Source organism: Octopus bimaculoides, chromosome 9 (assembly GCF_046866305.1).
Source record: "Octopus bimaculoides isolate indiv1 chromosome 9, ASM4686630v1, whole genome shotgun sequence".
In the NCBI taxonomy this organism is placed as follows: domain Eukaryota; kingdom Metazoa; phylum Mollusca; class Cephalopoda; order Octopoda; family Octopodidae; genus Octopus; species Octopus bimaculoides.
In genome coordinates, this window is record NC_142936.1 from 69,175,680 (window position 1) to 69,191,162 (window position 15,483).

At 35.6% G+C, this 15,483-nt stretch overlaps 1 protein-coding gene across 1 annotated transcript; it reads right to left on the bottom strand.

Moving 5' to 3' along the window:
- Positions 1-1,204: 1,204 nt before the first annotated feature.
- On the bottom strand, positions 1,205-14,836 carry LOC106868048 (uncharacterized). Its single transcript, XM_052970733.2, is given in 3 exon segments — positions 1,205-2,851; positions 6,562-6,639; positions 13,927-14,836. Coding segments are annotated over 3 exon segments (1,449 nt in total). The 5' UTR covers positions 13,955-14,836; the 3' UTR covers positions 1,205-1,508.
- Between the last annotated feature and the right edge of the window lie 647 nt (positions 14,837-15,483).

Below are 15,483 nucleotides of genomic sequence, written 5' to 3' on the forward strand. Positions count from 1 at the left end.
ACGAATGTTTGTTATGCAATGAAGAATATATATATTCGTGAAACATGAATGTGGATAGGCTAATCGCCGTTGTATTTCATTTCCGGACACCAACTTCTCCCATGTGATGATGTGTTGACAACACACTTGATTCAGTGACGTAGGAAGCACTTTGAAACATCTGGATCACTGGATCTAAAAGCGATTTCCATCGATTGCCTCCTTTGATCGGTCTAACTGGGAACTCGTAATATACATTGACCTTCTAATTCCACCATATATTCATATACATATTACCATCTTCTTTTGATATCGAAGTGATTATATATATATATATATATATATATATATAGTAAATGAAAGGCGGAATATGGAAGGTACGAGAATTTTTATTAATCACGACAATCGTTTCGACGCATCAGTGTCTAGTGTTAGATTTAATTGACAACGTCTTTTTCACTGTAATTAATAAGGGGGTGTCAAAAATTATACGCACTCTTGTTTTTTCAATGCATTTAAACAAAAGCAGGGGATATACAAATACGTCAGTTTTCTATATAGTCTCCTTCCTGAGAAAGAAGAGTTCTAGAACTTTTCTTTCTCAGACTGGAACGAACACGACACAATGAAGTAGAGAAATTTGAAAAGACAACACGAAACCGGTTATAACATTTTTCTAACATTTTTCTTACATTTTTCTGACATAATTTAAATATATACTTTAACCATGTAACACAAGCCTTCTGTAGTTTTTTCACTCTTATTATCTTTTATATATATATATATATATATATATATATATATATATATATATACACACACACACACACATATATATAAATATATATATATATATATATATATATATATATATATATATATATATATATACATATACATACATATATATATATATATATATATATATATATATATATAAATATATATATATATATATATATATATATATATATATATATATATATATATATATATATATATATATATATATATATATATATATATATGTATATTTATGTACTTATTTACACTTGCACACACACACACACACACACACACACACACACACACACACACACACACACACACACACACGCATACATAGGTATTTCACTGCGTGTATGAGTGGTGTTAGTGTGTGTATGTCGAATAATTGGGGAGAAAGATGTTTGATATTCAATTATAAGTTCTTAATGACATAAAATTGATATTGAAATAAAGATGATATTTTATTACATTTACATATGAAATTCAATCTTCTTGCTGTTTCAACATGTAACGTTAACTAATGTTACGGATTTGACGCACGCAGACGCACTTACGTAAATACACACCGTAGCCTACTCGTAGTCATACATTGATTCATATATAGACAATTTTTCCATGCTTGTGCAGTTAAATAGCTTTTTCGTTGTCACTATTTAAGGAGCGTGCCGTTTCTAACATGCAGGCTTTCTTATTTAGTTAAGCCAGTTAAAAAGAAACAACCAGCTATGTGTGGTCTTGAATCATCTTGCAATGAAGACCACATATATAATTAAACATATACCAACAACAACACATATAATTTTATTTTTACATAAAAGCTGTGCTCTAGACTTACCTAGAAGTGTTTCTATTCCTGATCTTATTTTAACTTTTACAAACAATTTATATCTTATAAACAAAATGAAAGAAACACAGAAGAAAATCAAACTTTTCCAAATTCCGTATTCATATGTATTTTTAAACAGACTGTTCAAGTTATTTTTGCATAATTCCAAATTTTCTGTATCACTTTTTCTAACAAAACGCAGGTAATTTGTTTTACTTGGAACATCTTCCATCAAGAAAGTTTCAGATATTTTATAACGGTATTGTGTTCTTTGAATTTTCACAGTATTAGATATATTTTTTAATATTTGCAGTGCATGATTGTTAGTCTGTTTATGATCTGTAACACCAAACATAAGTAGAGAAAATTGATAAAATGGGTGAGAAAATCGTTCTATTACATTGTAATATGCATACAAATAACTTTCTGTTTGTAAAGATGTATTTAATTTTTCTGCTAGTAGTCCGTTCCAAGCATCATCGGGCATAAAAACATGATTGCTTAAAGAGGCAATGTACAGTTTATTAATGAAATTAATATGTGCCACATAACCAACTCCGTCACAAAAATACGGATAATTATCACCTTTATAAAACATTGACATGCTTATGTTTCTGAGTATGAATAAGCCTCTGTTTGTTGCACCACCTTTACGAAAACATATTGTAAAACGGTTGTCATATCCATCAAGAGTCATATGATAATGGAGATAATGCATCAATTTGTATTGATCTACGAAAAGCTCATCATTCATAACAATGACATATTCGGCGTTGCTACAGAATTCAACGCTCCATTTCCACGCCATTATTACTTTCAGTGAAAGATTTGCATAAGACTCTAAAAAATCTTCTTGGATGATGTCTCGGTATTTATCACTTTCCTTCTGAACAAAGGATTGTATTGTAGAATTGTTTGTTGTACCCATTAGGAAAACCTGTTTAACTATTGTATGTGTGGAGCGTATGTCATTTGGAATATAGCGAATATTATCCCTTTGTATTTGACGTCGATTAAAATTGTGGTAGACAGTTCGAACAGCATATAGGAGAAGTATTTTGTCTTCATTAGAACAAATGTCTGGTTCGTTAATAATTTTTTAAAAGTTATGTTCGTATGGTTGTGGATTTTCATAATAGTCTTTGGGAATCTTTGAATTTTTCGGTCTTTTTATGAAAGTAACTTCCGTGTTTTTCAGTGCAGTCTTCCTTTTCTCGAAATAGGATTGGTGAGAATTTTCTGATGCGTTTGCCATGCCTAAACAGGAATAAAAGGAACTCGTTATACTACTCATAGAAATAAAAGAAAATTTCTATATTGAACAACACTATCAAAACACTGCAATTATAAAACTCCAATCAAATGTTCAAGATCCTCTCACTGGTTTCCTTCTGCTCTTGCCAAAATATGAGGTAAATTTAAGCTTCTAAAGCTAACACATTTGTTAATACTTAAGCAACCAATAAGTACCAATTTAGTACCTAAGTCGATGTAATCGACTATTCCTCCTCTTTTGAATTTGCTGGCATTCGACCCAAATTTAAAATCAATATTTCAGCAACCATTATTGCACTCATAACGAAAACTCTTCAAATTCTCCATTTGTCAGTCTGCTTTAATCTAAATTTAATCCACGCTTTATTTGTCAGTATCTACATTAATCCACATTTTATTTCCTTATCCATTAATATAATCAAATTCTTCATTCGCTATGCTCTATCAAATTTATTGATTTAGATGAGAACTCGGTTATTACATCCAGTCTCTTAATCCTATAATTTATTTCTAGTCATTCCTATCTCTTTATCCCCACATCTATCTAGCAGTATCTAACAAACTTAGTTCATATATGGAACCTACTAAAATAGCTAGCATGAAAAACAACTCAAGATTTACAAACTTTCACGTTATATTTCTTCCTTTCTTAGGAGATAGAAAATACTAATGACCATTTTCTGGTGAATTTCTTTCGCAATATCTCAAGGTATTACAAAATTACAATTAAACAGGTATTAGTAAGGTTCTGACAATGTATTGGTGAGTAAATTTCTCAGCAAATCGGTTTTATGTAGATTGTACATAAAGGTATGCATATAAATTTAACATAATCTCCTTGATATGATATCTTGTGGAAAGTCGGCGAGCTGGCAGAATCGTTAGCACTTCGGGCAACATGCTTAGCGGCATTTCGCCCGGCTTTATGTTCTTGTTCAAATTACGTTAAGATCGACTTTGCCTTTCATCATTTCGGGGTCGATAAAATAATAGCCATTTGAGTACTGGGGGTCGATATAATCGACTTATCTCCTTCGTTGTACCAAATTTTGTCATTAGCATTCTTTTCATCTTTTAACTTTAGTATCTTTAAAGTAGTGTAAACATTTGTAAACATGCTTTCCTCAACTTCAGAACTTCTCTAGTCTCCTGCAGATTAAGCAACATATTACTCGGTTACTTTTCCATTTAAATTCAGCAATATGTTTATATTTAACAGCGCACGGTATGTTTACTGTATCTTATCACGCATGTTTGATATATCTGAGCATTGTCTAAAGTGTACTTGGCTTTTCTGGAGTGCCAAAATATACTTCATCTCTAATTATAGTAATGCAGTTTCAGCAAGTCAAAAAAGAGAAAGTTGTATGAAATACTGTTCTTATATCAGGGTTAGTCATTTACCTTCAATCAATTCAAACAACAGTGAAGTGGGACAACGTGTATGACATTAGAGTGATAACAAGAATTTCATTAACATATATTATAATATGAGACGTGTTTCTCTATCCGTTTTTCACATACAATATTCAAAGCAAAATGATTTTCAAGCAATTTGAACGGAAAAACGAAATTATAAGCGTACTGAATCTATTCAATTTATTTATTGAATTCACATATGCTACACAAAGAATAATGAGGGGTAAAGACAGGGAGACTAGAAGAAGAAAGAGAGAGGCAATAAAAATAGTAACAAATGTACAAAAACCTTCAGTCAGTAAAACAGTTAGTTCTGCTGTAAATCTATGATTTATTGAGCACAGTTCCTTCAATCGCTTGAAAGTACTTACTCTGGAGTTAAGTAAGCAATTTCATTTACGAATGAGGATGTTTGGGATACAATATTTCACTGAAATGTTACGTTAAGATTGCGGACAAAATTATTATATATAAATTTCCCTTTGACACTCATTGTCTGCCACACATATGTATATACTGAGTATGTAGAATATGAAATAAAGTATTTTAAAAATAAACATTTTTAGTTAAAAAATATTAAAAAAAAAATTGTTTGAACCTTCCCAGAAAAATCCAATTTAAATTTCAGTAATTTACACAATTAAAAAGTGCCTAATATAACGTGTTTTATTAAAAAGGAAAATGAAGATGAAGTTTAATAACTTATTCGTTCTTTCATTGATTCTTTGTATTTAACCTGAATATATTTTATGTTAACAGTAGAGTTTTACATGGACGAACAACCTAAATTTAAAGTTTTACCATGTTTCCTTAAGCAAAACAAAGGGTTTTCTAACAAACACATGAACAAAACAATGCAAGTGATACAATAAACTTCACCATATTCAGTCACGTCATTGCGATAGTTTTATCTGCCGGATGTTTGTTGAAAAGTAGTAGGTTGTAGTATTATGAAACTATTCTAGATGTTCCTTGAGAAAATGATAGACATATTTGATTGTAAGACGAAAGATATTGAAGTCTAAACAATGATGGACGGGTATACGTCGTTTTCTTTAGATGCGTTACAATGATGGCCTAAATCATCCCTAACTAATAAAGATAGTGTTCGTTTATATATTCGCATAGAGTTATTATATTCTTTTGTGGGTGAGTTATAGAAGGATATACCATCAAAGAACATTGTTTCCTGTCAGCCGATTAACTATTCCATTTGAGTAAGAAAAAAAGTATGCTTGTGGTATTTCTAGTTCTGTGAGGCGTCCATACTTGATCAGGATTGGATACTGCACTTTGATTTCGAAGATGTACGGGGTACCCCCAAATAACCGCAAACGTTCTCTGTGGGACAAACCCGTTGCAGTTCAGTCTTTCTCCACGAGAAATCACTTGATGCATCTCTCAGGCATCAATATGCTGACCGGCGTTGTCGAGTGTAGACCTACTGCCACGTAGTGCGTCTTTGCTTTGCAGTACTTCTCCCCTGCTCGTCGATTTTTGCGACGGCTGAAACGAAGGAACAGCTTGCTTCCGTTAAATTTGTGTTTTCTGCTGGAAAAAACGGCGGCCGAAATAGTTGTCATGCTCCTAACAGTTTACAATGATGCTGTCATGTGCAAAATACAAGTTTACGAGTGCTTTTTAAGATTTAAGAATGGTCACTTGTTGCTTGAAGACCAACCTCGTTCAGTGCATCCGTAGAGCTCTTGAACGAATGAAAACATCACGAAAATTCATGAACTGATTTTAGAGGATCGTCTCCGAACAATTGACGAACTTGTTAATATGACTGGTGTGTTCTGGAGCTCTTACCAACGACTTTTGAGCGAGGAATTGCGAATGAAAAGAGTTGCAGGAAAATTTGTGCTCCGCTTGCTCACAGAAGGTCAAAAGATCACGGAAGATCACGGAAGATTACGGAAGATCAAAAGCTCATCACTATTGACGAAAACTGGTGCTACGGAATTTGCAGATGTGGAGGAGGTGAAGAAAAAACGACAGAGGTTAAAAGGCGTCATTTTGCAAGAGTTCCAACACTGCTTCGAACAGTGGAAAACGCGTCTGGACCGATGCGTTGCTTCAAATAGGGAATAATCTGAAGGCGATAAAAGTGTAAACATGTAAAACTAAGTGAATAAAATATTATTGCAAAATTTCGACTTCTTTTGAGTACCCTCTCATAGTCGAGATTTCTGGATACAAATTGACCGTGCAATGTTAATGATATGAACCTGATGTAAAAAGACATAATAATGAGGCTAAAGTATAATTACCAGTTCTAAATGACTGCAGCGACGATACCATGACACAAAACAGAATCCAAGTTTTCATTAAGGGCAACATCTTTGATTCTATAATAATAATAAAACAAAAATCATCAGAATTGTAATGCATTCTTTCGATAAAATATTGATCTGTAAAAAGTTTTTTGTGTGTTTGTTAAAGAAAACAGAGTAAGATATCTCATGTGAATTTTTAATCCAAGGAAGGAAGAAATTTATGTAACATATCAAAAACAACTATGTGCTACGTTTATATGGTATAATGAAATGTAAGATTACACTATATAATCTAATATAATGAAATATATCATCAGTATAATATAATATAAAAGTATATGATATAATATAAATAATATATAATATAGTATAATATAATACATATTATATCGTTACATAGAGAAACATTTTCCCCCTAACCACACACACGATGTTCGTCTTCTTCATAAACTCTACCCATATAAGAGAACACCATAAGACCACATCCTACTTAATCGTGGACAATAGTCAACAAGAACCCTTCTAATCAATCAAATGTTGAATCTGGGTATCATTTAAGTACCACTCGTAGCAAAAGTCCATTGTTAGTATCCTAACTGATGGCCCTTTTCTTCCTCGTTAGAATTTACTTCACCCCTAACAATTACTGTAAGTCTACAAAATTCAGGTAACACCCGCAATTAGGCAGTACTTTTATATCTGGAAAGGTGCTACAGTACTGACATCAACTACATCTAGAAAAGAGTCACCCGACTGATTGACATAAGGTCACTCATAGGTATGTTCAAGTCTCTGACCCACCGCCTCGGTGTCTCTGCTCTCTGATATTTCTACCATTATATAATGGCTTCTACTCCTCGAAACTGGTTTAGCACTTGCCTACCCAATCGCAGCATTCCCGATCCACTCATTTCTCTTTCTCTTATCAATCTTGTTATGTCCAAACTTCTTAGGCCTTACCTTAACCCCTACTCCACAATCCTTCCTACCAAGAACGTCGGCCCTCTGTAACTCCATCTCTACTCACGTTTTCTCTGCAACTGTTGACCTACAAATGTTTAAGAGGAACATTAATAGCACTAATCTCACTATTTAGGAAAGCCTTTGACCTCAAATTTAGACTTATATTCTTTTAGGGGACAGGAGATAGTCTTCATTCAATGTAGTTTTGGCTGCTTTCGAAGAATACACGGAAGTTAATGCAGTATGTGAGTGTAACGTGTTGTTAGTGTGTTTTCAAGTGTTTTCTCTCCTGTACTCAATAAATTTCTAAGTAATAAATTATGATAAATGTTCAAATGTTCGATAAATTTCATAGCATTATTGCTTGATACTTCAATAAGTTTCAAAGAAATGGATTATATTAGCAATTAGATTCGATGAAGTCTTTAAAAATAAGAAAATGTTTTCTCACAAATTTTGTCGCATTATACGAAGTAGAAATATTCTTAATTTCTTTTACTTGTGAGAACTTGAACTCTTTCAATAACGTCCTTTGCTTTTCATCTGCCTCTAGCCTAGCTTTCTGGTTGACTGACTGCATGAGAATGTCATCCGTTTGTCAAATGAGGCACTCGTGCAGTCAAATATTCTTTTCTACTCTAGACACAAGGCCCGGAATTTTTGGAGAGGTGTCCAGTCAATTAGATCGATCCATGTACTTAATTTATCGACCCCGAAAGGATGAAAGGCAAAGTTGACCTCGGCGGAATTTGAATTCAGAACGTAACGACAGACGAAACTCAGGCAGTCAAATATTCTCGGCACATTTTGGTTCTGCCATACTTCACTTGCTTGTCAATCATTTGGATCAATTGTTTTTGTCCAATAATAATTCAGTACTCTAGTTTATTGATTTTCTACCTTTGTGGGAATATTTATTTTTCAAATATGTTGTTTACTTGTTTACTTCTGACAGTCGTTCAGCGTCACGGTTGGCTGATTCCCTTATAACGTCAGTTGATTTTCTTTAATGACTGATGATGTTATTTAAGGTATTTCCTGTTTGTATTTCGAAGGTGGAGGTGATTAGTCGAGTATGTAATTGTGATTTTAGTACAGAAATTTGTGTATCTAAGAAATTGACTTTCAAGGGCTACTAAGAACTATTTTCCGAAGAAAATAGGTATTCTTGGCCAGAATAAATAACATCATTAAAGATAATTATATACTATAAATACACACAAAGAAACTTTTAAGCTCATAGTGTGCATAACGGATTAACGGAGATTCTTGCCTCTCACAAAATAGAAACATTTCTCATGGCACCAGCAGACAAAATGAAAAAAGCGTTACCCCGGAGGACAGCGAGGGGGATGCACAGGAACAGCTAATCTGACTCATAGGGCTCGTACTTGCGGACAGTATCGGCGCCCCTGTAGCGGTGAGCAGGGATATGGTCCGTGAGACAAGAATGCGGAGGTCTCAACTGCCACAGGCTCGACCATAAACCTGTAAGAAAGCGACCGATACCTTGACAGTTCTTTATTTTTCTCAGCTTGACGTGCAGCAGAGCCTCGGCTGGTAGCTGACAACATCAAGTTGCCGCTGGAGATGGTGTCTAGTCTCGCTGGCTCAAACTGGGAAGGAAAGCCTGCGGCGTTTAGACCATGCTTTATGATCTTGTTAAGGGCGGAATGGCGTGGAAGGTGGCTAGCACAATGGCGGCATGACAGTGCGTGGAGGATGAATATTTTAAAGTATTTTTGTTTACTTCTTTTCGTTTGTCTCTAAGTGTCCGGTTTTGACCTAAAATAAAATCCAGTCGATCTGTTACGAAAGAGAGGAAAAATTAAACATTCTCCAAATGACCCGCTCTGACCCCCAAAATTGGTTAGGGCAAGGCATCACATATTAATTCAAGTCACTCCGGCGGACTTAAAGGAGATCCTCGATTGTATGATGATCGGGGAAGAAACTATCTTAACAATCCATGTAGAGGGGCGAAATCCCCGGTGTTTTAAATGTGGCAAAAAGAGCTACCTAAAAGCAGAGTGTGACACCCCAAAAAATGAGGACACTTCTGCTACAACAGAAGAAGAGGAAAAGAAAACGGAATAACAACCAGAAAAAAGAAAGGAACTAAAAAAAAGAAGAAAAAGGGAAATACAAAAAAATGTGTGTTTTCTCAGTTCAGAGTGGAAATAGGCACGTATCTACGACAACCTGAGGTCAGATCTACCTTGTATTGTTAGTAAACAAACTGATTTCTATCGACGCCTTGAGAACTTTCTCGTGACCTCAAAGACATTAATCGTGTTAGGTGACTTTAACGCTACTTTGGACGCACGCCAGGATAGCATTGGCTCGGCAGATAAGAGGGGAAACATACACCTCACCGATTTGCTTAAGTGTTTTCAGCTGGCAGATCTTTACAGACTGGACCACCCGAACATCCCAGTGTCGACCTGGACTAATGGCGACAGATCGCGAAAGTCTTATCTAGACAGAATAGTGGTAAGAACTAGAGATAAGACTAGTTTTAGTTATCCACAGTTCTTTTTGGTCCCCTACACGGATCACAAATTAGTGACGTGTAGGGAGATATCATATAGAGTACATAGATAGGGATCCGGCTATTGGAAGCTGAACAAGGCCATTTTGTCTTGTGAGGCATACCGTAACCGGATTAAGGGGTTAGTTCAGAGGGCTTTAACTGGCACCGTGTTGAATAACAGGTGATGGGTAGCCCAAAAATGAGCCACACGTTTTGACTCAATTAGGTTTAGTCGCCAGCTAAGTGTAGATAAAACTAGAATAAAGGGTAATTTACTTAAGGACTTAGAAGAGGCGTTGAGGTTGGGCTCTGCATCCCAAGTTGTGACAGCGAGATCGGCCTTGGATCGACACCTCAAAGCCAAACACGAAGGATGCAGATTTCGGGCAAAGTACGTGCGTTGGGACGCGAGGGAATTACCGTTGCCGGATGGGTCCGTACGATAGAAACCCAGCGTGGAAATGATGCCACAATTAGGTTGAAGGACAGCCAAGATGAGCGAAGTTTAAGTATCTTATTTTCGTACAAGGCCTTACAACAAGCGAAGACACAGAAATTCAGGCAAGATTCTTTCTAAACTGGAACAAACGAACCAAGATCTAATCTTACAGTCCTTGGCAGAAGATGCCAAAAGACGGTAAACTTGAAACACGATGTCGAGAAAATTAAAAAAAAAGGATTCCTCAAAAATGCAGATATGCCGACCGGAAAAGTACAACCAAAAAAGACCGCCATGTTCTAATCCATGCTATGGATGTGGGGTTATACATTTCAGAAAAGACTGTCCATTTAAAAATCAAAAATGTTACAGTTGCAAAAGGATTAGTGACAAGAGTTCACACTACAGAAAAAAAAAATTACGAAGGTCAAATGTTAAAAACTCTAGAGTGCTCTCAGCAGAAACAAAAATCGACTCTCAAAAAAATTCGTACACGTAAAAATAAATGGAATACATATAAAATTTCAATTGGATACTGGAAGTAATATTTCAATAATAAATATGGACACATGGAGGAAAATAGGGAAACACATGTTGAGAAAAACAGTGAAATCTGCTCGTAGTGTGACGGGCGACAAATTCCATTTTATAGGCGAAATGTGGGCTAATGTCACATTTCGAGGGAAAATATGCAAAGCAAAAGTCTTCGTAGTGAAAAATACAACCGATCTGTTTGGTACCGATTGGTTAGAATTATTCGATTTATGGGACCTTTCTTAAATCTCTATTGTAAAAACGTAAATAGTTGTCCCTTTAAAAATAATTCGTCTGAAGAGTTAAAGAGAAAATCTAAAAAAATGTTTTCGCAAGTACTCTTGGACAAACTAGATCTATGTACAAAGGCTGAGAGACCATGGTCCAGAATACATGTTGACTACCCAAGACCAGTGACCAGCGCATACTATTTAATCGTTGTGGATAGCTATACAAAGTGACCAGAGGTATGCAGATGTAATAAACCCACAGCAAAGACAACAATTAAGTTACTACTTGAGTTATTTGCTCGATACGGTATTCCAGACACATTAGTTTCAGATAATGGAACAAAATTCATGGGATATGAATTAAGAAGTTTATGCAAAATACATACCATAATGTACATCCTCCTACCCTACCACCCGAAGGCAGGCCGAAAGATTTGTCAACATGTTCAAAAGAGCTCTGAGAAAAGCTAGGAACCAGCTAGATAATGACAAGGCACTAACAAAATTTTTGAGAGTATATAGAATAACGCCAAATCCAAATACTAACTCAGGAAAGTCACCAGCAAAGTTAATGTTCGCCTGTAAAATAAAATCGATCTTCCATAAATTATTACCAGGAAAAATGCATATAAAGGAAAGACAAAAAATACATTTGAAAGAAATACAAAAAATATTACAAAACATTTCGAAGTAGGAGATAAAGTTCATTTAAAAAATTACAAAAATGATAAAGAAGGTTGGGAGGATGGCAGTATAATCAAAAGATCAGGTATTTAATTAAAGGCCAACGTTCGAAACATAAGAGACACCTTAACCAGTTAAAGATGAGACATACAGAAAAACGAAGGGTAGTACCAATGAAAATCTTGTATGATATGTTTGAAATTCCAGCACCGAGAGATATTGAACTCTGTAGAACTAGCTTCAGAAAACGAAAACAGACTGAATATCTGGACGTAATTACCAAAACGAAAAAGATATTAAATTCCACTCCCATCCCCACCCTCCAAAAAGAAAAAAAAACCAAGAGTGCTTAGTACAAGAATAAAAAGTGCTGTGTGCAACGAACAATACTACCTTAAAATTCGGGCAACAATTACGATACAACAGCTAGAAAAAAAAAAAGAGAAAGAGGGGGAGGTGCTGGAAAGATAAAAATAATAGAAATTCCACTTTCTCACAGTAGTCGAAATCTCAAAAGGGGAGATGTGATGAGAGTTACGATGCCCCTTGATCCGAGTAAAGTATAAATAGTAACGATCGGAATGAGTTCGGACTCGAGTGAAGTTTGTGTTAGTTCGCAGTAAAGTCGGAAGGCGTCGGCTGGTTGTTTCACAAGTAATATTGATTGTTGGTTCGTAAAGAGATTTGTTAGTTCGTTACATTGTTGTTTCTGTTGTCTGGTTATCTTATTTATTATACGTAACAAATTACGTTACATATAGTTAGGACACTGTGTATAGATATCTGTCGGAAGGATAACCCCCTACGACAAAGAAATAAGAACCCACAGAATGGTGGAAGCCATAGCCACTCATAATAAAAAGAAGTATTGGTGAAATGTCCCAGTTAATACCTCAATAAAATGTAAACATAATAGACCTGAATGATGATTTGGAATAGAGAAGAGAAACTGTACAATTGTGGAAATCAGCTGTCCAGCGGATGTTAACATAAAGCTACAGATCAGCGAAAAAGAAAATACCTACGAGAAATTAGCAGTTACTCTATCCAGTTTACAAGTTCATGTTTATACCTGTAATTATTGGCGTATTGGCATATGTAACACAGTGCTTAATACCAATCTTGGCAAATTAGGCTCCTCAAAACCAGAAAGAAGAAAGCTGATTCGAAGACTGCAGAACCAGTCCTCACTGGTAAAAATCCGTAAAACTTTCCAGAAGTTTATTAAGTATACACGACCATGTCTAGATATGCTACTATATGCATGAGAATATATGCATAAAACAAAAACATAAAAATCTGCACATATACATACATTCATACATACATACCCTGTTGATGTTGAAATTCCAATGAAGAAGCCTTGGGATCTAGCTTAGAATCCAGCTCTTTCTCTATTGGCAAGAAATCTTGAAATAAAACTGAATAATGGCATATATACATACATGTGTGTGTTTGTGTGGTATGTATTGGCATCACAAACAAGTCGGGTATGTAGCCCAAGTAAATGATCCGTGTGGCTTTTATGGTCTTTTCGAAGGCCATATAGGGGTGGGGGGATTTCATTGTTGGTGGTTATGAAATTATTTGCTGTACGTTTCTCAGACTTTTAAAAGGGAAATTCTAAATACTGATTTCAAATTTTGGCACATGACCAGCAATTTCGGGGAAGGGGATAAGTCGATTGTATCGACCCCAGTAATCAACTAGTACTTATTTTATCGGCCCCGAAAGGATAGAATGCAAAGTCCACCTTGGTGGAATTCGAACTCAGAACGTAAAAACAGACGAAATGCCGCTAAGTATTTCGTCCGGAGTGCTAACGATTCTGTTAGCCGAACCGCCTTAGAGAGTTCTAAATATTAATTCGATTACTTCTATCTACCAAATTAAAGCTCTAAATGGAAAATGAAAAAGAAAAACAAGAAATAACTAAACATGTTTGTACTAATGATATAAATAAAGCTGTTACCTACCTTTATCCTCCAAGACAAACAAAAACATTCAAATCGTAGTTTAGTATTTTTTGAGATCAATCTTTAAATTCAATAAATAATTTCCTTGTTTCTTCTGATGTTTTAAAAAAATTTCCCATAAGAATGAAGATTAGTGTTTTTTTTTCTAACGAAGAAGTTTGTTACAGTATGTATCATATAGAGTGAAATCGAATCACTGAATAGAATAGTTAATGAAACCTTATATGAACAGTTGGAGCAGTTTATGAACTAGTTTCTTCACCTGCAAAGTGGGTTATGCGTATTGTAAGGAGACATGAGAAAATAATGTTTTCAGGACGTAGTGTCCAATGCTTGCAATAGTAATTAGCCTTAGCTATTGAGACTATCGACTGTTTAGTGCTTTTCTTTTTTCGCACTCATCTACAAGCCTACTCTACCACTCATCTAAAGGCCTTCTGTTCTAGATTGAAGGAAAATGAGAAACGGACACCTCTCCTCCCTACACCAGCAACAGCCACCAGAACTTGAGTGACAACAGCAGCAGCATATCACCTTCAGCAAATTCAGCCGTGACAGCACCAATACCACCCATACCGACACCGACTTCCCTCAAACACTTCTCAGCGCCCGAAGATATTTCACTTCCTGATGTTAAGCGAGCGGACATTACACGTGGATTGTCTGATCGCGACGAGGAGTGGAAGATAACAAAAAAAAAAAAAAAATCGAAAAAAAAAAAAAAGAAAATCAAATCTATGGACAAACAGCAACAATCCTCATTCTCACCAGCTATAGAGAGGAAAACAATAAAACCAACGAAAATAAATACATCCGAAACAGACTCTGCGTCGCCAGTATTACCACAAACACCTGAAACACTACCTCAGCCAACACCACCAAAAGCACAACCCATTTCACACACACAACCACAGCAACGACAATCAAAACTACAACCACAACAACAACCACAACAACAGCAACGACAATCAAAACTACAACCACAACAACAACCACAACAACAGCAACAACAACAACAACAGCAGCAACAAACACAAAGTAAAGAGACTAGCATTACAAACTACATGGCAATAAGCAGAGAAACAATGAATTGATGAAGTACATAATAACACAAACAACACAAGAAGATTTTGTCACCCAAAGTCTCCCTACTTGCACACACACAAATCGTTCAAACAACACATAACACATAACACCCCCCCCCCCCACACACACACACTTGAAAAAACTCGATTCACACACGGAGACTTTCGAGGGAATATCACCAAGAGAATTCTTGATGATTTCCTGCTGGAAACACCCCAAGCCAACAGGAGGGTCGGACAAACTGCCCCTCCAAACAAAACCTATTCTTTTTCCAACAACATGGTCATGCAGAGAATAAGCAGCGTGAATGAACGTGGCCTGGGTCATCTGCTCAACGACCTCAGGGCACCGAATATCGATGTGCTGGCCATTAGTAAAACCAGAATTTCCGAATCACGGGACTTCCAACCCATGAGTGGGGCCCTGATCAGTTTGGATCAATCGAAAGTTTTTGATAGGGTCGACCACCAA